Source organism: Hevea brasiliensis, chromosome 2 (genome assembly GCF_030052815.1).
Source record: "Hevea brasiliensis isolate MT/VB/25A 57/8 chromosome 2, ASM3005281v1, whole genome shotgun sequence".
NCBI classification, from domain to species: domain Eukaryota; kingdom Viridiplantae; phylum Streptophyta; class Magnoliopsida; order Malpighiales; family Euphorbiaceae; genus Hevea; species Hevea brasiliensis.
Window position 1 is genome coordinate 43,386,847 of NC_079494.1, and position 25,002 is coordinate 43,411,848.

Sequence of the window (25,002 nt, forward strand, 5' to 3'; positions counted from 1 at the left end):
TATGCCGATTTTGACTCTGGGGACCTGCTCAGGATGTCTGACAATGATGGGGTAGCCAAAATCTCAATCCAATTCTAAGACTTTTTCGGTAGCCTGTCTATCTGGCTGGAAATTCACAGACCCAGGCAAATGTCGAATTTCTTCGAATTGAAGGTACCTACACGAAGCCCACAACACGGGGATTAGTATATAATTTTTACGAAATTTTCTAAGTTCATTTAATGCTCGAAAAAACACTAAGAAGTTTCATGGGACTCACTGAAAAAGGTGTCAGAAAATTTCGAAATTTATATTGTCGCGAAGCTCTCGACGAGTGGAGCGCTCTGGTACTCTCGGTTTTCTCGTGGGGTTCACGGTTTGCGAGAAATCTAGCCCAAAAGTCGAAATAGGCTAAAATTTTCCGGACAAAAATTGGGCAAACCACTCTAAGGATTTTGGTGTTCTTGGTGTCTATGGAAAGTTCTTGAGGTGTAGATGGTGTTTGACACAAGACCCAACCCAAACGGTGGCCGGATTGGCCGGATTTTGGCCGAGAAGGTGAGGCATCGCGCTGCGCATCGCGTGACTTCGCGTGCATTTTCCTGGCTTTCCAGGCGGCGACCGGCGATGGGGAAGCACTGGGGCGGCGTGTCGGCAAGGTGGGGAGGTTGGGGCGGTGGCTGGCCGGCATGGGGAGGAGGAAGGAGAGAGAAAATGGGAGGGGAAAGTGGGACGTCGAGCGCGCACGAGGGAGAAAGAAGAAGAAAAAGAACAGACCGGTCCGATTTGACCGATCCAATCCGGTTCGATTTGATTCGGCCTGTCCGATTCAAGATACAAAATTTTAAATTTTTACACTGTCTTGGGACTTTAAACGAGGCCTAAAAATTCTGAAAAAATTCTAGAAAACTCAAAAAAATTCGTAGAGTTCAAATATATTTTTAGTTTTGCCACGTGGTCTTTAAATTAATTTTTAAAAATCATCAAAGTTTTATATTTTTGGAAAATCGAACCCGATTTCTAAAATATGAAAAAATTCAAATAATTTTCTAAAATTCAAATAAAATAAAATATTAATATTTACTCATAAAATAATAAATTTAAAATTAGGGGTGTTACATTCTTCCCCCCTTACAGAAAATTCGTCCACAAATTTTACACAAGGCAGAATAAAGTACAGAATTACATATTAAATAGATAAGGGTACTTGCTACGCATGTCCCGCTTTGACTCCCAGATGCACTCTTCCACTGACTGACTCCTCCACAAAACCTTAACCATAGGGATCTATTTTGATCTTAGCTGCCTCACTTGATAGTCCACTATAGCTACAGGTCGCACCTCAAACGTCAGGTTTCTTTCAGCTCTACTACATCTGGCTGTAGCACATGAGAAGGATCAGGTATGTATTTCCTGAGCATGGAGATGTGGAATGCAGGATGAACATGAGAAAGGTTAGGTGGTAACTCCAACCGGTAGACAACTGCTCCAACTCTATCAGTAACCTCAAAAGGTCCAATATACCGAGGTGCCAACTTGCCCTTCTTTCCAAATCTCATGACTCCCTTTATCGGAGAAACCTTTAAGACTACATAATCGCCTACTACAAACTCAAAATCCCTCCGTCTAGGATCTGCATAACTCTTCTGCCTACTGAAAGCTATTTTCAGTCGTTCCCTGATTAAAGGAATTATCTCTGAAGTGTACTGCACTAGGTTTACATCATGCACCTTCGCTTTTCCCATTTCCATCCAACACAGAGGAGACCTACACTTTCTACCATATAGTGCCTCATAGGGTGCCATCCCTATGCTGGAGTGATAACTATTGTTGCAGGCGAACTCCACTAAGGGTAACTGATCATCCCATCGACCTCCAAAATCCAAAACACTCATGCAAAGCATGTCTTCAAGTGTTTGGATTGTCCTTTTGGACTATCCGTCTGTCTGAGGGTGGAAAACGGTACTAAAGTTCAACTACATGCCAAGTGCCTCCTGCAACTTCCTCCAAAATCGAGAAGTGAACTGGGGCCCTCTGTCAAATATTATGGAAGCAGGAACTCCATGCAATCTGACTATTTCTCGAATATAGAGCTGGGCGTACTGGGCAATAGAATATGTGGTCTTCACAGGCAAGAAACGAGCTGATTTAGTTAGGCGGTCTACAATTACCCATATCAAATCATACGCCCGCGTGGTACGAGGCAACCCAGTCACAAAATTTATAGTAATCATTTCCCACTTCCATTCTAGGATAAGGAGCTCTTGCAGCTTCCCTAACGGCCTCTGATGTTCAAATTTCACCTTTTAACAAGTCAAGCACTTGGACACAAAGTCTGCTATGTCTCTCTTCATGCCATTCCACCAATAACTATCTTTCACATCATGGTACATCTTGGTGGAGCCTGGGTGGATATTGTACAGTGTATAGTGTGCCTTTAGCATGATTTCATTTCTGAGATTATCCACGTCAGGCACACATATCTTAGAACCTTGCATAAGGGCGCCATCACTGGCAAATCCAAACTCACCACCTTCACCCTGCTATACTCTTTCTATGATTTTCATCAGTTGTTGGTTTCTGTGCTGGGAAACTCTGACTCTGTCTCGCAAGTCTGGCCTCACTGAAAAATGAGCCAACCCTCATCTGAAAGATCTAAGATCAGACCTTGATCCATTAACTCATGTACTTCCTAAATCAGTGGTCTCTTCTCCGCTGATATGTGTGCTAAGCTACTAGAAGATTTTCTGCTCAAAGCATCTGCTACTACATTGGCCTTCCCAGGGTGGTACTGGATGGTACAATCATAGTCCTTAAGAAGCTCCATCCATCTCCTCTGTCTCAAATTTAAATCCCTCTGCTGGAAGATGTACTTCAAACTCTTGTGGTCGGTGTATATCTCGCACACTTCACTATACAAGTAATGTCTCCAAATCTTTGGTGCAAAGACTACAGCCGCCATTTCCAAATCATGGGTGGGGTAGTTCTGCTCATATCTCTTCAGCTGCCTTGAAGTATAAGCCACTACTTTTCCATTCTGCATCAAAACACACCCGAAGCCAACTCTGGAGGCGTCACAGTACACGGTATATCCTTCACCACTCGTCTGTAGTGTCAACACAGGGGCGGTGGTTAGACATTCCTTAAGCTTCTGGAAACTCTCCTCACAATCATCTTTCCAAATGAATGGAACATTCTTTCGAGTCAACTTAGTTAGGGGAGCTACTATCCTAGAAAAATTCTGCACAAAACGCCTATAATAGCCAGCTAAGCCCAGAAAACTTCGCATCTCAGTGACTGTTGTAGGCCTAAGCCAATCAGTTGCAGCCTCAATTTTCTTGGGATCGACTTCAATGCCTTCATTAGAAACCACGTGTCCCAAGAATGAGATGCTTTCTAGCCAAAATTCACATTTAGAAAATTTGGCATATAGCTGGTGCTCCCTCAAAGTCTGCAACACCATCCTCAAATGCCACACGTATTCTTCCTCAGTCCGAGAGTATACCAAAATGTCATCTATGAATACAATGACAAAATGGTCTAGGAATGGCCTGAACACTCTATTCATCAAGTCCATGAAGGCTGCTGGTGCATTAGTGAGTCCAAAAGACATCACCAAGAACTCATAATGACCATATCTTGTCCTGAATGCTGTTTTGGACACATCCTCATTCCTGATTCTCAACTGATGGTAGCCTGATCGCAGGTCTATTTTGGAAAAGAATCTAGCCCCTTGGAGCTGATCAAACAGATCATCGATCCAAGGAAGTGGATACTTGTTCTTTACAGTTACCCTGTTCAACTGTCTATAATCAATACATAACCTCAAGGACCCATCTTTCTTTCTCACAAATAGAAAAGGAGCACTCCAGAGTGAAGTGCTCGGACGTATGAAACCCTTTTCCAAAAGCTCTTGTAGTTGCTCCTTTAGCTTTTTCAATTCTGCTGGTGCCATCCTGTAAGGCGGCATTGTTATGGGGTTTGTGACACCCCTTACCCGACTACAGTGTAGCCGAGCAAGTTATGCCACTCAGTGTGTCGGAGCACTCTATTTTATCTTAATTCATTTTTATCGTAGTTTTGAATATAACTTGTGAAATATAATTCATTTATTGGAATTGTAATTTATTTGAGGTTCCGAAAATTTTAAAGAAAATCCAGTGATCTGAGTAAATTTAAAAATGGAGAAAACATTTCTTCGGAACCTATGAAAAACACTTCTAATAATCATATTCATCCGTTCACAAACTCCAATATCAAGATCTCAATATTTTTCAACCATTCGTTTCTCAATCATTCATCACATGTGATAATCATATATAAATTACAGATAAACATTCACTTTTCCATTTATAAACACAATTCTCATTATTTACATGAACATCAAATTACATTTCGTAAGTTCATTTACACATGAGAAAATAAAATCAATTACAAAGTACCAAAATGACACCTAGTGTCCTACCAATGCACTGCAGACGGTGAGGTGACACAGACATTATGCAGAATTGTGAACGGCCTTACCCAATCTGTGGTCTACTGGGCCCTCTGTCCAAATCTTCAGTACCTACGCGTTGCAAAAGCGACGCGCTAAGCATAAAGCTTAGTGGTGCAAGAATAAAATAAAAGAAAATAGCAGAAAATAAATGTGTATTTAATGTATATGCCTTATTTGGTTTGCATTTGTATATCCCTTTTTTTATTTTTTTTCTTTTCATTAACTTTGTCCACTTTCATTCATTTGGTTGCCCAAGTAACCTATACTGGACGACTGGACTGGATAACGGGTCGTTGGCACTGGACACCGCGGTGCCTCGGGCCGTCATACCATGGAACGCAGAACGTCAACCACCTATGCAGTCAGTATGGCTAAAAAGCCATGACATCACATAATCGGCATAAAAGCCATGAATACGGGCATAAAAGCCATGAATACGGGCATAAAGCCATGAATACAGGCATAAAGCCTTTCGCAGTACTGCTAAAACAATACCCTATTGGCATGCCAAACTATCCAATCCGACACACATGTCTAGGCAATACAAGGGCACATAATATCATTAAATGTTCATAAGTTTTATTATTTCATTTTATGTTCCAATTATCGTTCATAGTATTTTAATTTTATTTATAGTAGAAGCATAAATCTTCAAATCTCATTTTTATATAATTTATGCATTCATCATACCATTCACGTTAATTGCAATTTACATCAATCGATTTTCATGTACCATTTGTACATCGAAATATTTCCATTTCTCTCATGATGAGAGCAATTAACCCATTTACCCATCCATGTGATTCATCTAATCGTTACAATATTTATATGAATTAGTATTCACATTATTACCTCTCATGTACCAATTTTTGTACAAGGTATTATAATCCTATTTGAAACAAAGATGTAAATCCTAATGATAACTTTATCTCATTTATACTCTAAACAATCTATTTGTGTTAATTATATTTTATATTTCAAGTTGTATTACTTATGTAATATGTGTCATTTTGTTTACTATTCACCTTACTAGTCAACCAAAATGTTGACTTTTTCATACACAATAAATTTATTGAACCTAAGTTCTCAAAGATACCACATTTTGCATTTAAAACTTGTTGGAATAAGTCACAAATACCATTTCCAAACTTAAAACCTAGAGGGCAGAATTTTCAGTTTTTGTGACCCAAATTTACTGTTCCATTAAGCCCTGTTGCAGTGGGAATTTGAGGAAATGGTAAACATGAAAGTTGTTCCTTATTTTGTCTAGTTGAATTTCCTTTTTTGAATCACTCCATTTGGAGTTTTGTATCTCCAGATATGGTCCAAAAATAACAGCTAGTCGGATTGCCAAACTGCAGAATTGACCATATCTACAGTAACATGAACAGTGATTGCCACTGCCATTTGGGTTAGGTTCTGTTCATAATTTGGGGTAGGTTTCTTCATGAAAGTTGTTTGTATATGTCTTAACTTATTGCTGTAAAAATTTCAGGTCAATTGACCATATCTACAGTGAGTTATGGCCAATCATTTCTGCAGGTGCTGTTGCAGGGTATCCGGATTGGGGCCAACTTTTGGTCCTCTTACTTTGGTCTTTTGGGCATGATTTCTTCAGCAAAAATGTGCCATTATAAGCCTAGTTTCATGTCCAATTGGCCAAACACCAATTGGACCTACACAGCCAAAGTTATGGCTGTATAAGTGGACTGAAATCTCAGTCACCTTGCTGTTGTCTTTAGGCAGCCTACACATTCACTTTGCCATGCATTATTTCAGTCCAAATTGTGGTCAACTCACCTAAAATGGTCACTAATTGACCATTAAAATGTTCTCTAACAATTTCCTAAGCCAAGTCAAATTTTCACTCTTAAAACCCTAGCTCAAATTCAAGGGTTACACCAATTACCTTAGTTAGCATACCAATTCATTATACTTGTGTATATGTACCTTAAACATCATTTCTAATCCACTTTAAGTCCAACAAAACACTCATTTCCATTCCTTCAATAGGGCTGCCGAAATTTATGGCATTCATACACATAATTTTTATTCATTTTAGTTACAACTCCTTACTTATTTCAAGTCCCTTAACATAGAAATCAAGAGCTTTAGGTGTATATATGCACTAACCTCTTCGCTCAACTTATTGAGCTTGGAAAAACTCTAGAATTCCTCCTCTTTGTGGCTGCCTAGAGCTTCCTTAGGGTGTATAGGTTAATTTTTGTGAAGATAACTTAGGGTTTTGGGGTGAGGGTTGAGAGATCTTCAAGCTTGAGTGAGGAAGAAAAATGGAAGTTTTCTTCTTGGCTATGGTGCGGCTGAAATGGGGAAGGAGATGGCTGCTCACATTTTTCTTTTCCTTTGGTCTTTTTTTTTTTTGTCTCTTTTAAGTATTTAAGAAAGCTTATTAGCTTGTGATTGGTTGGTAATTTATAAATGACATCATTATGATGTCACAAATTGCTTTATTTTGATTTTTCTTTTCTTTTCATCACTACTCAATTTCAATTTAATTTTTAGTAATGTTTCTTCATATTTTATGTCATATTAATTATTTACTTAACTGGACAAGTCGGCCAAAAATCACCTCTGAAGGCGAAATGACCAAAATGCCCTCCGTTTGGCTTAACGGGTCAAAATTGTCTGTACCGATTGAAAAATTTTTCTAGGTATTTTCTTGGCATTCTAATGCCATGGGAACCTCAATAACCCTTCTCTGGAGTCCCAAAAATTATTTTATAATTTTTCCCCCGGGTCTAAGGCTCCTCATTGCGAGAACCGCAACTTCCCTCTGAGTTACCCCTCGCTAGGGCACCGGCTCATTTAACTTGGTTGTATTTTATTTCTAAAATTTTTACTAAATTTTTCTTGTTAATATTTGAGTTAATTATGATTCCTGACTTTAGTTTAAATATTTTTCTGGACGTTCTATGTCCAGGACCGACAATCGTCACCGAATAGAGAATGTACGGAGTGCTACCGGGAGGGTGTTACAACTCTTCCCCTCTAATTTAAATTTCGTCCTCGAAATTTACCTGACTTAAGTAATCGGGGAGTTGCTACCTCCCTGTTTCTTCACTTCCTTGTATCGCCTTATCAGTGTCTGGGTTTGGCTCTTTCTGAGCTTCCATAGCATATACTTGTGGTGCCACCATGACTTCAGGCTTTTCAACTGTCTCAGAAACAATCTTCTGTGAAATGTCAGCTGTTTCTGCTCTACCCGATCTTTTACCCCTTTGAACTATAAGGGAAGATCTATCAACTTGTACCGGAGCTATTGAACCACTCCTCTGAGGGCAATCTCTTATGAAATGATCCGTAGCCCCACACTTGAAACATTCTCCAGTTAACAGTCGACACTCCCCTCTATGTCTTCTACCACAATGCATACATTCAGCCTTTGGGTTGATCCCCTTGTTATTGTGCCCGGGGAACTAGCTATAGATATTCCAATCTGGCCTCTGTGGTCCTGTGTCTGATCTTGTGAACCAGAACCCTTAAACTTCTTACTATCAGTCGGTATACTTGACTGTCTTGGTCCAAATTCCCCCTTACGCTGCCTATCTTTCCTATTTTGTTCATTTATTCTCACTTTCTCCACTTTTAATGCAGCTTCCACTAATTTGGCGAAGTCTGTGATCCCCAAGGTAGTGATCATGATCTTTATATTATCATTTAATCCCTCTTCAAATCTCTTACACCTTTCAGCTTCATTAGGGACTATCTCCTTTCCATAGCGGCTCAATCTTACGAATTCCTTCTCATACTCGGCCACTGACAACTGTCTCTGCCTCAGGTTAATAAACTATCTTCTTCTCTCTTCTAGGTATACAGTACCCACATATTTCTTCTTAAATTCGGAGAGAAAGAAGTCCCATGTCACTATTTCTGGCTGCACTTCACTGAACACAGTGTCCCACCATTCATATGCATCGTCTTGCAGCAGAGATACAGCAGATTCCAAGTTTTGCTCTGGAGTGCAATGGAGTTGTTTTAGAATTCTGCCTGTTCTGTTCAACCAATTTTCTACCGCAATGTAATCATCTTCTCTCTTACCATAGAAGTCCACTGCTCCAAACTTTCTTAGCCTTTCCAAGTGTGATTTCTGCTGTGGAGTTGGTGGTGGTGGTGGTGGTGCTGGCATTACTCCGGCCATTTGTCTAAAGAAATCAGCCATTTGCTGGAACATGGCCTGTGGAGGCTGAGCAGGCTCTGCTTGAGCTGGTGGAGTAGGTTCTCCCCTACCTCTAGTCTCAGCTGCTACAGGTGGAGCATGACTCTCCACTTCCTCCTCGACTGCTCTCTGTGATGAAGGGTCCATATCCTATTCAAAATAAGAAAGACAAACAGATCTGCATTAGTGTCACCTCAACTCTTACAAATGTAATGCATGGTATGGACTCAATCTAGGCCCAGAAACGCCTAAACCGTGCTCTAATACCACTAAATGTGACACCCCTTACCCGACTACAGTGTAGCCGAGCAAGTTATGCCACTTAGTGTGCCGAAGCACTCTATTTTATCTTAATTCATTTTTATCGTAGTTTTGAATATAACTTGTGAAATATAATTCATTTATTGAAATTGTAATTTATTTGAGGTTCCGAAAATTTTAAAGAAAATCCGGCGGAGTACCGGCTAAAAATGGAGAAAACAGTTCTTCGGAACCTGTGAAAAACACTTCTAATAATCATATTCATCCGTTCACAAACTCCAATATCAAGATCTCAATATTTTTCAACCATTCGTTTCTCAATCATTCATCACATGTGATAATCATATATAAATTACATATAAACATTCACTTTTCCATTTATAAACACAATTCTCATTATTTACATGAACATCAAATTACATTTCGTAAGTTCATTTACACATGAGAAAATAAAATCAATTACAAAATACCAAAATGACACCTAGTGTCCTACCAATGCTATCAGACGGTGAGGTGACACGGACACTATGCGTAATCGTGAACGGCCTTACCCAATCTGTGGTCTACTGGGCCCTCTGTCCAAATCTTCAGTACCTACGCGTTGCAAAAGCGACGCGCTAAGCATAAAGCTTAGTGGTGCAATAATAAAATAAAAGAAAATAGCAGAAAATAAATATGTATTTAATGTATATGCCTTATTTGGTTTGCATTTGTATATCCCTTTTTTTTATTTTTTTTCTTTTCGTTAACTTTGTCCACTTTCATTCATTTGGTTGCCCAAGTAACCTATCCGACGATCGGATCGATAACGGTCGTTGGCACTGGACACCGCGGTGTCTCGGGCCGTCATACCATGGGACGCAGAACGTCAACCACGTATGCAGTCAGTATGGCTAAAAATCCATGACATCACATAATCGGCATAAAAGCCATGAATACGGGCATAAAGCCATGAATACAGGTATAAAGCCTTTCACAGTACTGCTAAAATAATACCCTATTGGTATGCAAAACTATCCAATCCGACACACATGTCTAGGCAATACAAGGGCACATAGTATCATTAAATGTTCATAAGTTTTATTATTTTATTTTATGTTCCAATTATCATTCATAGTATTTTAATTTTATTTATAGTAGAAGCATAAATCTTCAAATCTCATTTTTATATAATTTATGCATTCATCATACCATTCACGTTAATTGCAATTTACATCAATCGATTTTCATGTACCATTTGTACATCGAAATATTTCCATTTCTCTCATGATGAGAGCAATTAACCCATTTACCCATCCATGTGATTCATCTAATCGTTACAATATTTATATGAATTAGTATTCACATTGTTACCTCTCATGTACCAATTTTTGTACAAGGTATTATAATCCTATTTGAAATAAAGACGTAAATCCTAATGATAACTTTATCTCATTTTGTGACACCCCTTACCCGTGTACAGTATACCCGAGTAAGTAATGCCACACGGTGTACTGGCACACTCTAATATACCTTAATTATTTTATACCATGCTTTTGAATATAATTTGTGAAATATACTTTATTTAAGCCATTTATCAAAATTATTATTTATTTGAGGTTCCGAAAATTTTAAAGAAAATCCGGCGGAGTACCGGCTAAAAATGGAGAAAACAGTTCTTCGGAACCTGTTAAAAACACTTCCAATATTTATGTTCAATCATCTCAAACTCCAATATCCAAAATCTCAACAATATTTCTCAATTTCAGTTCTCAACAACCTTTTCATTTCTCAAACATCCCTTTCTCTGGGTTCTCATATATATACAACAATTAAATACTCAAATTATTTCCATATATAACCATAAATCTTTATTATTTACATGAACCTCAAAATACATTACATAAATCCCAAATACATATGAGAAAACAAATATTTAATTACAAAATGACAAAATGACATCTAATGTCCTACCAATGCACTGCAGGTGATGAGGTGACACGGACACTGTGCAAAACTGCAGGATGGACTCACCCAGTCTGCGGTCTACTGGGCTCCCGATCTGTATCTCCAGTACCTACGTGTGGCAAAAGCAACGCGCTAAGCAATAATGCTTAGTGGTGCAATAATATAATAAAAGAAAATAGCAAGAAAATGAATGTGTATAGAATGTGTATGCTTTCTTTGTTTGGTATTGGTATATCCACTATTTCGTTAACGTTGTTCACTTTTATTCATTTGGTTGCCCCGAGTAAACCTACACTAGACGACTGGACTGGATAACGGGTAAACTGGCACTGGGTACCTAGTACCTCGGGCCGTCACACCATCTGTCACATATGCATCTCCCGGTGTGCAACAGAACAGCTAACAAGCTGTAAATAATATCAGGCACAAGGCCAAGTCTCAATACAAAGTCAGAATGGCTACAAGCCATGAAATCACAGAATGGCATATTGCCATGTGCAGTACTGCTAACTGAACCCTATTGGCATGCCAAACTATCCAAACCAATCTTGTTAGGTATACTATGGCATTTGAAACTTTTAAATTCTTCAATTTGTGAATTTCAAATTTTTAGTGTCACTATTCATCTTATTGGTCAACAAAAATATTGACTTTTAGAATAAAAATATGTACATTGACTTTGGCGCTCCCAACATACCACATTTGGCATTCCAAACTTGTTGGCATTAAGCATTTATACCATTTCAAAGTTTAAACCAACACAAGCAGAATTTTCAGTTTTTGTGAGTCAACTTCACTGTTCCATTGGACACTGTTGCTGTGGGAATTTGAAGAAATGTAAAACATGAAAGTTGTTCCTTATTTTGTCTAGGTGAATTTCTTTTTTTGAATCACTCCATTTGGAGTTTTGTAACTCCAGATATGGTCCAAAAACCACAGCTGGCCGGATTTGCATTCTGCAGAAATTACCATATCTACAGTAACATGAACAGTGACTGCCACTGCCATTTGAGTTAGGTTCTGGCCATAATTTGGGGTAGGTTCCTTCATGAAAATTGTTTGTCTATGTCTTAACTTGTTTCTGTAAAAATTTCAGGTCAATTGACCAAATCTACAGTGAGTTATGGCCAAATGAACAGTTACTGTTCATTTGGTCAATTCTGCAGGGGCTGTTGCAGTGTGTCCGGATTGGGGCCAAGTTTTGGTCCTCTTGCTTTGGTCTTTTGGGCATGGTTTCTTCAGCAAAAATGTGCCATTATAAGCCTAGTTTCATGTCCAATTGGCCAAACACCAATTGAACCAACACAGCCCAAGTTATGGCTGTGTAATTGGACTGAAATCTCAGTCCATTGCTGCTGTCCTAGGGCAGCGTACTCCTTCTCTTTGCAATCCTATTTTTCAGTCCAAATTGTGCTCAACTTACCTAAAATAGTCACTAATTGACCATTAAAAAGTTCTCTAATAATTTCCTAAGCCAAGTCACATTTTCACCTTTCCTAAACCCTAATTCAATTTCATGATTTATGCCATTTACCTTGGTTAGCTATTAATGCATTACTCATATGTTTATAACTTCAAACATGGTTTCTATTTCACTTCAAGCTCATCAAAAACACTCCTACATATTCCTTTTCTAGGGCAGCCAAAATTCAAGAGCTCATACACATAGATTTTTGTTCATTTAAATTACAAGTCTTACTAAATTTCAAGTCCAAAATCATGAAATTTAAGAGTTTTATGTTTATAGTTGCACTAACCTTTAAGTGGCAGAATTTCCCAAGCCCCAAACTTCACTTTCTTTCTCCCTCTTGGCTGCCAAAAGGTTTAGCAAGGTGCTAGGACAAATTTTAGTGAAAGGTCTCTAGGGTTTTAGGGTGAAATGAAGAAGAAAATGAAGCTTTTGTTGCAAATTAATGGAGGGAGATGAGGAGAGGGTTTCGGCTGGCTTTTTGGGGAAGGATGGCTGCTGCAATTTTTTTCTTATTTTGGTCTTCTTTCATGTCTTTTAATAGTTAGTGAAATGGTACTTAATTGTGATTGGTTAAAATTTTCTTAATGACATCACCATGATGTCATAAATAACCCTTTTTCCTCATTTTCTTTTCTTTCCTCCACTACTCATTTTCAATTTAATTTCTAGTAATATTTATTCATATTTTATGTCATATTAATTATTTACTCAACTGGACAAGTAGGCCAAAAATCACCTCTGAAGGCGAAATGACCAAAATGCCCTCCGTTTGGCTTAACGGGTCAAAATTGTCTGTACCGATTGAAAAATTTTTCTAGATATTTTTTTGGCATTCTAATGCCATGGGAACCTCAATAACCCTTTTATGGAGTCCCAAAAATTATTTTATAATTTTTCCCCCGGGTCTAAGGCTCCTCGTTGCGAGAACCGCAACTCCCCTCTGGTTACCCATCGCTAGGGCACCGGCTCGTTTAACTTGGTTGTATTTTATTTCTAAGATTTTTACTAAATTTTTCTTATTAATATTTAAGTTAATTATGATTCCCGACTTTAGTTTAAATACTTTTTCGGACGTTCTAGCTGTCCGGACCGACACCGGTCACCGGAACAGTAGAATGTACGGAGTTGGTACAGGGAGGGTGTTACACATTTATACTCTAAACAATCTATTTGTGTTAATTACATTTTATATTTCAAGTTGTATTACTTATGTAATATGTGTCATTTTGTTTACTATTCACCTTACTAGTCAACCAAAATGTTGACTTTTTCATACACAATAAATTTATTGAACCTAAGTTCTCAAAGATACCACAATTTGCATTTAAAACTTGTTGGAATAAGTCACAAATACCATTTCCAAACTTAAAACCAAGAGGGCAGAATTTTCAGTTTTTGTGACCCAAATTTACTGTTCCATTAAGCCCTGTTGCAGTGGGAATTTGAGGAAATGGTAAACATGAAAGTTGTTCCTTATTTTGTCTAGTTGAATTTCCTTTTTTGAATCACTCCATTTGGAGTTTTGTAACTCCAGATATGGTCCAAAAACCACAGCTGGCCGGATTGCCAAATTGCAGAATTGACCATATCTACAGTAACATGAACAGTGACTGCCACTGCCATTTGGGTTAGGTTCTGGTAATAATTTGGGGTAAGTTTCTTCATGAAAGTTGTTTGTCTATGTCTTAACTTGTTTCTGTAAAAATTTCAGGTCAATTGACCATATCTACAGTGAGTTATGGCCAAATAAACAGTTACTGTTCATTTGATCATTTCTGCAGGTGCTGTTGCAGGGTATCGGATTAGGGCCAACTTTTGGTCCTCTTACTTTGGTCTTTTGGGCATGGTTTCTTCAGCAAAAATGTGACATTATAAGCCTAGTTTCATGTCCAATTGGCCAAACACCAATTGGACCTACACAGCAAAAGTTATGGCTGTATAAGTGGACTGAAATCTCAGTCACCTTGCTGCTGTCTTTAGGAAGCCTACACATTCACTTTGCCATGCATTATTTCAGTCCAAATTGTGGTCAACTTACCTAAAATGGTCACTAATTGACCATTAAAATGTTCTCTAACAATTTCCTAAGCCAAGTCAAATTTTCACTCTTAAAACCCTAGCTCAAATTCAAGGGTTACACCAATTACCTTAGTTAGCATACCAATTCATTATACTTGTGTATATGTACCTTAAACATCATTTCTAATCCACTCTAAGTCCAACAAAACACTCATTTCTATTTCTTCAATAGGGCTACCGAAATTTATGGCATTCATACACATAATTTTTATTCATTTTAGTTACAATTCCTTACTTTTTTCAAGTCCCTTAACATAGAAATCAAGAGCTTTAGGTGTATATATGCACTAACCTCTTTGCTCAACTTATTGAGCTTGGGAAAACTCTAGAATTCCTCCTCTTTGTGGCTGCCTAGAGCTTCCTTAGGGTGTATAGGTTAATTTTTGTGAAGATAACTTAGGGTTTTGGGGTGAGGGTTGAGAGATCTTCAAGCTTGAGTGAGGAAGAAAAATGGAAGTTTTCTTCTTGGCTATGGTGCGGCTGAAATGGGGAAGGAGATGGCTGCTCACGTTTTTCTTTTCCTTTGGTCTTTTTTTTTGTCTCTTTTAAGTATTTAAGAAAGCTTATTAGCTTGTGATTGGTTGGTAATTTATAAATGACATCATTATGATGTCACAAATTGCTTTATTTTGATTTTTCTTTTCTTTTCATCACTACTCAATTTCAATTTAATTTTTAGTAATGTTTCTTCATATTTTATGTCATATTAATTATTTACTTAACTGGACAAGTCGGCCAAAAATCACCTCTGAGGGCGAAATGACCAAAATGCCCTCCGTTTGGCTTAACGGGTCAAAATTGTCTGTACCGATTGAAAAATTTTTCTAGGTATTTTCTTGGCATTCTAATGCCATGGGAACCTCAATAACCCTTCTCTGGAGTCCCAAAAATTATTTTATAATTTTTCCCAGTCTAGGGCTCCTCGTAGAACCGCAACTTCCTCTCGAGTTACCCCTCGCTAGGGCACCGGCTCATTTAACTTGGTTGTATTTTATTTCTAAAATTTTTACTAAATTTTTCTTGTTAATATTTGAGTTAATTATGATTCCTGACTTTAGTTTAAATATTTTTCCGGACGTTCTAGCTGTTCGGACCGACACCGGTCACCGGAACAGTAGAATGTATGGAGTGCTACTGGGAGGGTGTTACAGGGTTAGTACCCGGTGCAACATCAATGCAGAACTCTATTTCCCTTCCTGGTGGCAATCCTGGAAGCTCCTCAGGGAAGACATCCATGAATTCTCTGACAACAGGAACATTTTCCATGTTGATACCTTCTACAGATGTATCTCTCACCAATGCTAAATACCCTTGACATCCACACCTCAACATTTTTCTAGCACTAATTGCTGACACCAAATTATATGGAGCTACGCTCCTATCACCATCAAAGCTAAACTCTTCCACACCAGGTATGTGGAAATACACATTTTTGTTCCTACAGTCTAAAGTGGCATAATGAGTTGCCAACCAATCCATTCCTAAAATTACAACGAAATCCATTACTGGTAGAGGAACTAAGTCTGCTAGGAGGATTCTTCCATCCACTACTACTGGGCTACCTGGAAAAACCATATCTACATCTATGTTGTCACTAAGCGGGGTGGCTACAGACAAAGGGCATTCTAAAGTTGTAGGGTTTCTACCCAATCTCATGGCAAACACTGGGGAGACAAAGGAGTGCGTAGCACTCAGATCTATCAAAACACCAGCCTCATAGGAACAGACTAGAAGAATACCTGCCACAACTGCATTGGAAGCCTGAGCATCCTGGTGGGTTAGGGTGAAAACCCATGCTTGAACCCTACCCTGCGTTGCAGAACCCTGATACTGACTTCTACCTCCTGATCTGCCTCTAAATCCACGTCCTCCTTGTCCTCAGCCCTGTTGGCCACTGAACTGACTGCTTGCCATGCTAGAAGCACCAAGATACAACTGACGAGGAACATTAGCAACAGAACCCTGTGACCCCATCTGTGGCTTGTTGAACACAGGGCATTCCCTAGCAAAGTGACTTGGATGGCCACACTTGAAGCATACTCTTGAACCCATCATGCAAGGTCCTGAATGTCCTCTTCCACACTGTGCACAAGGTGTAAAGGAGGATCCTGAACCAGACCCAGAACTGCTGTATCCTGAACTGTGACCACTGCTGGATCTGTACCCTGATCTGAATCCTTGAGATTTGTGTCTAAAACCACTCCTCTTGTTCCTATTTTGGCCTCCGCTATCCAGAGCACCCATGTGGGGAACACCTGAAGAACCCTCTGCTCTATTTTTCTTTGCTCTTCCACTGTCATCTCTAGTGTAGCTAATCTCAATCTGTCGGGCTCGATCAACTACCACATCAAAAAACTGATCAGACATCAAGGCCAGGTTTGTATACCTCCTGTCCAGCCCCTTTAGGAACATTTTCACCTTCATACTTTCTGTAGCCACTACTATAGGGGCATATCTGCTCAGTTCCATAAATTTTGTAGCATATTCATCTACAGACCTACCATTCTACCTTAAGGCCCCAAAGGCCCACTGCTTTTGATCTCTGAAACTTTCTAGTACAAACCGGTTGATAAACAGCTCCACAAACTGGGTCCATGACAAACCTTCCATCCGAGGTAATATGTAGTCATTCATCCATTGTCTAAGCATAGACCCCATGACATGCTACACACACTCTATGAGCCTCCTATCAGTCAATTACAACTCCATCCATGCCTGTTTGCAGGAATCCAAAAACCGATAAGCATCATCTGACATATTATAAGTACCAGGCACCAACTTTTTGAAATTAATTATTTATTTGTAAGGTTCTCCTCTTGGTGCGGTGGACTGCTGCTGTTGGGGAGGGTGGACCATATACTGTGCCATCATATCGATGGCTCTCTGCAAACCAGCTAGAGTAGCTGCCATTGGGTCCATGGGACCCTGTGCCATAAAAGACTGATCTTGAACTGGTGGCAACTGCTCTTCTACGTGAGCAGATCTAGGCCTTCTACCACGCCTCCTCGAGGCAGACGCCTCATCCTATGCTGACACCTCGTCAGGCACATCTGGTTCTAGTGTAGTGGCAACTCTCCTACTTCTATGCATTTTCCTAAAATTCAGCAGCATTAGCCCACAAAATTTCAAAACTGCATATTACACAGCTTTATGGACTCATATTTACACACAATTATATAAAGCAGAAACTAGAAGCAAAGATGACAATGCAAGATGAATGTGGACCCTATTTTCTGCATGTGACTCCTATTGGACTCTTCCCAACACGTTAGACAATTTTTCCCTATGAATCTGGAGCCTAAGCTCTGATACCACATTTATCATGACCCAACCTATGGGCTGGACCAGCACTAGGACCTGAGCCAGCCTAAAGCCCCCGAGGCTCGTAGTAAGCCTAACTATTCCTCAACCCAACTCTAAGGCCCATTTAGGCCTAATTTCAAGAATTCAATCGGACAGAGTTCGGCCATAAAATGGACCTTTTAACGGGGAGTTTTTAACTCGCCCGACCTGTAAACACAATATATAATCAATTGGGGAGCCCAGCTCACCCTCCACATACTCATAATAACATAAAGTCAAATGGGAGCTCAGCTCCCTCATCCAGTCCAACATACACGCATAAAATAAGTTTACAGGTCCAACATGATAAATTATATTACAGACCCAAATCAAATAAATATTTCTAACACATGCAAAAATTTTAGGAGTTAACAGAATTACACAAACATAAATAAACGACCTGTAAAGAAGAAAAGCAGGTTAATCACAATAACAACCCTCCTGTAGCTTGGAAAAATAATGAACAGGAGTGAGCGTTTGACTCAGAGAGTAAAATATCAATTTTAACTATAATCTCTATAGCTATCTAAAGCTAATGCACCCTGTAGAGTGAAATGCAACATCATCAATATTTTCACATCATAACAGCAAAAAGCTAATCTGAAGTACTCACACACCCGTTAAGGTCAAACAATACATATATGGGAGCTGATCCCCTATACAGCCCTCTTAATCCAACCTGTGCTAGCGAAGAACTCAAGCCGGACTTTCGCTTAATAAACCAAATAGGGGTCCCAGCGAAGAACTCAAGCCATGTCTACCACGAAGGACCGGGTCCCAGCAAAGATCTCAAGCCGTGTTTGCCCGTCCTGTCCATAGCCAACACCATACCACATGCACGCTAACTCACGCACACTGCTCCAAATTACCCCACGAATATTTTATGAATTTTTTAATCCAATTCAAGCACTAGAAAATTATAAAAAAGTAAGGTTCAGGTTTACCTATGTAGATTCCGACTTCAAGGACACACTCGGAACGTATGACAACGATGAAGTAGCCAAAATCTCGATCCAATTCCAAGACTTTTTTGGTAGCCTGTCTGTCTGGTTGGAAATTTACAGACCTGGGCAACTATCGAATTTCCGTGTATTGAAGGTACCTACACGAAGCCCACAATACGGGGGTTAGTATATAATTTTTACAGAATTTCTAAGCTCGTTTAATGCTTAAAAAAATGCTACGAAGTTTCATGGGACCCATCAAAAAACGGTGTTGAAAAATTTCGAAATTTATATTGCCGCGAAGCTCTCGACGAGTGGAGCGCTCTGATACTCTCAGTTTTCTCTTGGGGTTCACGGTTTGCGAGAAATCTAGCCCAAAAGCCGAAATGACCTAAAACTTCCCGGACAAAAATTAGGCAAACCGCTCAATGAATTTTGGTGTTCTTAGTGTATATGGAAAGCTCTCGAGGTGTAGATGGTGTTTGACACAAGACCCAACCCAATCGGTGGCCGAATCGGCTAGATTTCGGCCGGGAAGGCGAGGCGTCGCGCTGCGCATCGCGTGACTTCACGCGCTTTTTCTCGGGGTTCCAGGCGGCGGCCGGCGATGGTGAAGCACTGAGGCGGCACGCCGGTGAGGTGGGGAGGCTAGGCCGGTGGCTGGCCGACGTGGGGAGGAGGGAGGAGAGAGAAAACGGGAGGGGAAGGTGGGACATCGGGCGCGCGCGAGGGAGAAAGAAGAAGAAAAAGAAAAGGCCGGTCCTATTCGACTGGTCCGATCCGGTCTGGTTCGATTCAAGAAACAAAATTTTAAATTTTTACTCTGCCTTAGGACCAAAAACGATGCCCAAAAATTTCAAAAAAATTCTAGAAAACTCAGAAAAATTTGTAAAGTCCAAATATATTTTTAGTTTTGCCACGTGGTCTTTAAATTAATTTTTAAAAATCATCAAAGTTTTATATTTTTGGAAAATCAAACCCGATTTATAAAATCTGAAAAATTTCAAATAATTTCCTAAAATTCAAATAAAATAAAATATTAATATTTACTCATAAAATAATAAATTTAAAATTAGGGGTGTTACAAAAGTGCTTGGACAACCTACTTTCTTCTCTTATTGTGAAAGGAATTGAAGCACTTATTCCTTCATTTATTCATATAGAAGGAATAAATTAATTCTAAAACATGCAAAGGATTTATTTTTTATATATAATAATCTTTGTCTTCTATCGAGAGGCTCCTCCCAATATATATGAGCATACAAAATTGTGGATTAATTCTAAAACATGCAAAGGATTTATTTTTTTTATCCATAATAATCTTCGTCTTCTATCGAGAGGCTCCTCCCAATATATGATGAGCAGACAAAATTGTGGAATGTTAGTGGCAATGAATTTTTTAGTAGAGAAGATGTGAAAGTTCTTGATTTTATCAATCTTTCATTAGATGAACCAGAGTTAGAGTGTATGTGTGTATGTGTGTATTCTTATGAAAATGCAACTATAAACATGGAGAAAAAGAAAGATAATAAAATAGAGAAAATGTCATAAATTTCATTATCTTTTTTCTTTTTTACATTTGAATGTGTTGAAATTTATAATTTTTTTATAAGCATGAAACTTCTAAACATGTTTTTTTTTTTTTTTTTACTTTTTAATATGATTGAATTTAAACATTGATTTGGACTTTATATATATATATATATATATATATTTTTTTTTTTTTTTTTTTTTTTTTTTTTTTTGACCAATTCCTTCAAGCTCATGAGAACTCCTTGCCTATGTGGTATCAAAACGGAAACGCGGACACAGGAAAACGACATTTTTAAAAATATAGGAAACGGAAACACGTGTTCATATATATATATATATATATATATATATATATATATATATATATATATATATATATATATATATGAACACGTGTTTCCGTTTCCTATATTTTTAAAAATGTCGTTTTCCTGTGTCCGCGTATATATATATATATATATATATATATGAACACGTGTTTCCGTTTCCTATATTTTTAAAAATGTCGTTTTCCTGTGTCCGCGTTTCCATTTTGATACCACATAGGCAAGGAGTTCTCATGATATATATATATATATATATATATGAACACGTGTTTCCGTTTTGATACCACATAGGCAAGGAGTTCTCATGAGCTTGAAGGAATTGGTCGAAAATTCAATAATTTATCCCAAAGTATCTTCAATTGAGTGAAGAATTCAGTAACTATAAACTCATCTTGCTTAAAATTGTAGATTTCCTCTTGTAGATCTCATGCATGAATGACATCTCATTGAGAAAACCTACATCAACAAATTTATCAATCCAGAGGATACTTTGTGCAACTAAAGGTGAGAGGAATAGGCTAATCCAAGATAATACCGTAGTATTACATCTCTCCCAAGAAGAATACATAGTATTGCTAAGGCTTGTTTTTGGAAGCTAGTGCCATTTTCATAGCTTTAGCCCATGAATGATAATTCAAACCAAAGAGACCTAGAGAAACCAAGACTAGAGATGGATTTTCACTTGGACGCAGCAAGTAAGGATTAGAATAATTTTGTAGGTGATCATTGTTATGATTGGCAACCATGAAAATGAACAGAGAAAAGAAAATTTAGAAAGAAAATCTCAAAAAGAAACCGTCTATCAGATGAAAGAAGAACCAAAAAATTCCCTGATACCATACTACAAAAACTGATTGAGAGAAATATGGAACTTTCTCATTACTTCAGAAAAAAGTAGCAGATATACCAGATACAGTTACAGAGAATGAAGAAAGGAGAAAGAAAGAAGAATAGGATGGAACTAGTTTGCCCGTTGTCAGTTTTAAATTAAAAACAAAACTAGCAAATTACAAGAACTAGCAAACTAACAAACAAAATAGCTAGCTAAAAATAAATTAATTGCTTGCTACTGCTTGTTTCTCCAGTAATTAGAGATCATGTAAATGGCCAATTGAAGTCATATTTAATAATCCTAAGCCAACCTCCTCTTGAATGAAGTCACGTATTTACACCCTTGATTATATTCTTGTAGATTTTCCCCCTTCTCATTTTAGTTTTAGTGGGAAATGCAAAGGTAAATCAAATCTGAAGTTGTCGTCTGCAATATATCCTTCCTTGAGCATCATCCTTGATGATATTTTGAAGGCCACTAGGAAAATCATAAGGCCATAATACTACATCAGTTTTCTCCAGAACCATTTTTGAGAGGAAATCGGCTGCTTTATTAGTTTCTCTCCATGAATGAGACACTTGGTAGTTCTCAAACTTCTTTAAAAGGAGCCAAATGTGCTTCAAGCATCTATCAGCTTTTCTTCTATGAGACTGCTCACCATTAATGGTTTTCACAACACTCATAGAGTCAGACTCAACCCACACTGCTTTAATCCCAAGACCAAAAGCAAGAACAAGACCTCTCCATACAGCCCATAGTTCAACCAAGAAAATATCATCCAGATGAGCTTTAGACACAAAAGCACATATTGCATCACCTTTGTAATCACGAAGCAAACCACCAAAACGAGCATTTTCTTGATCTATAGATCCATCGGTATTTAATTTAATCCATCCCACATTTGGGTTTTCCCATTTGCACAATCTAATTGGTCTGATAGGGCTTATTAGCCTGCTCCACTTTCCAAGATTGACCAAGTTTCCAACGAAAACCATCCTTTTGTTTCTATATGCAGTATAAAACGAATTGTATGTTGACTTCAATGCCAATTCTTCAGCTCTTACTTCTTCTAGCTTTGCCTTATGTTTCTTACCTCGCAGGTGTTTATTTAAACATTTTTCACTGGTAGTGCTTACCAGACAAAGTGAGCAACTCCACTCCTTTTGGACTTTCTTTGAAATAATCGGTGTACGATCCCTCTCTGTGTTGTCATAATTAGGCTTTAATGTTCCCTGCCACAGATAAATATAGAAGAAAACAATCAAATAATAATAATAATCATAAGAAGTTACATTCTCCAACTTAAGACTAAATTTCAAAACACTAATTAGTTTACATGTCAAGTTCCCTAATAGATTATAGATCAAATACATTAACAAGGCAGAAGGATATCATGTGATATAAATACAAGTCGTGAGGCCACACTTTCTACAGTTTAATTTTTATATTATTATTTAATATATTAATTTAAGATTATTTAACAATAATTCATTTTTAAATATATAATTTTTAATATTATATCAGTATATTTATGAAAGAGTTTATTGAACTAATTACTAATTTAATTAAACATTTCATTAATTGAAATATTCAATTGATATTTAATTAATTTGAAATCGATTGAATCAAAATCATCAGATTGATGAAGTGGCAGAAAGTCATGAAAACACTAGCTCAGCTTCATGAATATATATATATATATATATATATATATATGCACTTGGCAACTAGAAAGGACTTTCATAGTTAATAATATGCTGGGATGCATGGCACTCTTCAATGTATCTGGCCTCCATATATCATAGATTCATACATTAGATAGTATTCAACCAAATATAAAAATTAGCTTACAGGCATACCTGGAAAACAATAGATTTCTGCAGTTCTTCTTGTCCATCGACAATTATGTTTTTACCTATCTCATCAACAAAGTTGTTCTGCCCACTGAATGAGAAACTTTTCCTCATTGAGAAGAACAAGATGTTCCATATCAAACAGAATATGTGTGAAACTTTAAATGAATGAGTTCTCACAAAACACTTGTAAACATAAGAAGCACCACCAAAATAAGGTACCACTAACAAGACGGTCACTACCCCCTTGACATAAGGCCAGAAAGGAAGCCTGTCGTGAAAGAACATGAAAAGAAGGCTTGTCAAAAACTCCTTAACACAGCGCACACAAACAGAGACAAGATATCAACCACACAGCAATCGCCCAAGGACATGACTCAGTGGATGCCAAACCTTTGCTGGCATTTAACTCTCAAAAACAAACCAATCAATTTTTTCCATTTTTTCTGGGTTACATCAAACCAGTCAATTGTAATATGCACAATCTCCTCTAAAAGCCCAATATCAAGCACTGAACTCATTTTGCTTCTTTAACACTCAATATATAATCTACCAACTTGTCATAAGAAAAGAGTCTCATATCAAATATGCACTGTAAATGAATAGAGTTTAATCCCTAAATTTCTGGATTTTAAACTAATTATAAATTCTTAATGTATAATAGAATTAAGTATTGAGATATCATGTAATTCCATCTCCAACCCAAAATTGAGCATTTCAAAAGCAGGATTCAGAAAATCAAATCAAAGAACGAAAACTAGCAGCATTGAATGCAAATAAAACAGCTCTAAATTACCATAGTAGAAGCTTAGCAAGTGCCTTCTCCAAAATAGCAAGAAGAGCAAAAAGAACCCAGAAAGTCAGACATTGCTGACTATTGGCCAGCGAATCACTCTCCATAGCCCAAAACGAAGCATACCTATAACCAAAAGAAAATCTTTAAAATTTGAAACGAAAATACATGAAAAAAAGAAGATGAGAAACATACGAGGAAGAGCTACTTACAAGGGACAAAGCAAGGTAAATGAAGGCCTGCAAATCAATAAAGACGGAAGAAAAAATAACAAAAAAATGTTAATTGCCAGATCTTAACAGATCAATTAAACAACGAACTGGGTCAGCATGGGAAAGAAAATAAAAGAAAAGAAAAATGGCATACCAGGAAAGAACATTGAAGACTTGAGCAAACAAAACCTGAAGGAGAACTTTCCAAGCCATCTCTTAACATGTGATGGTAGTGCTATCTTTTGCTCCTAGTATCGGGTGATTTGAAGCTCGCGTAGGAGGAAGACCAAGATGAAGAACAGTAGGAGTCAAAGTAGCATTTTATGGGATGTTTTTGTTCCCAACTCCCTAGGGGGGGCCCGTGGTGTCTTTCGTCTTAAGAATTCCTTCTCCGTACACTTAATTTTCATTACATATAATAATAATAATAATAATAATAATAACAATAATAATGAAATTATATATATAAAAAAAAGTAAATGATTGATTTTTTTTTCCTATGAAATAAATTAAGGGATTGGAGACTGAAAAAAGTTATTTTTAATTTTTTAAACTTTAATAATTTTATTAAAAATGTAAATAGACTTATACATACATGAGATAAATATATATAATTAATTTAACATTATAAATTTTTTTTGATGAAAAATATTTTTTATATTGAAGTTCTATGTGATTGAATTTATTAATGATAAATTTTTCTACATTTTGATGGTAAAAAAAATATCAAACTTTATTATTATTTAAAAAATTTT

General features: G+C 37.6%; 1 protein-coding gene across 1 annotated transcript; it reads right to left on the reverse strand.

Moving 5' to 3' along the window:
- Window positions 1–21,411: 21,411 nt before the first annotated feature.
- Window positions 21,412–24,572, reverse strand: LOC110664323 (uncharacterized). The gene is made up of 5 exons (XM_021823947.2): window positions 24,402–24,572; window positions 24,248–24,274; window positions 24,039–24,161; window positions 23,249–23,513; window positions 21,412–22,621 (listed from the first exon to the last, which is right to left on the reverse strand). The coding sequence occupies exons 1-5, from the start codon at window positions 24,458–24,460 to the stop codon at window positions 21,797–21,799; spliced, it is 1,299 nt and encodes a 432-aa protein (XP_021679639.2). The 5' UTR covers window positions 24,461–24,572; the 3' UTR covers window positions 21,412–21,796.
- Between the last annotated feature and the right edge of the window lie 430 nt (window positions 24,573–25,002).

Bases quoted from the DNA above. Each gene is read 5' to 3' on its own strand.
- LOC110664323 (XM_021823947.2), bottom strand. From the start codon at position 24,460: ATGGCTTGGAAAGTTCTCCTTCAGGTTTTGTTTGCTCAAGTCTTCAAT. The intron at 23,514-24,038 runs GTAATTTAGAGC...CTTTCACGACAG, and splicing joins CTTGCTAAGCTTCTACTATG to GCTTCCTTTCTGGCCTTATG. The intron at 22,622-23,248 runs GTATGCCTGTAA...TATCTGTGGCAG, and splicing joins AGAAATCTATTGTTTTCCAG to GGAACATTAAAGCCTAATTA.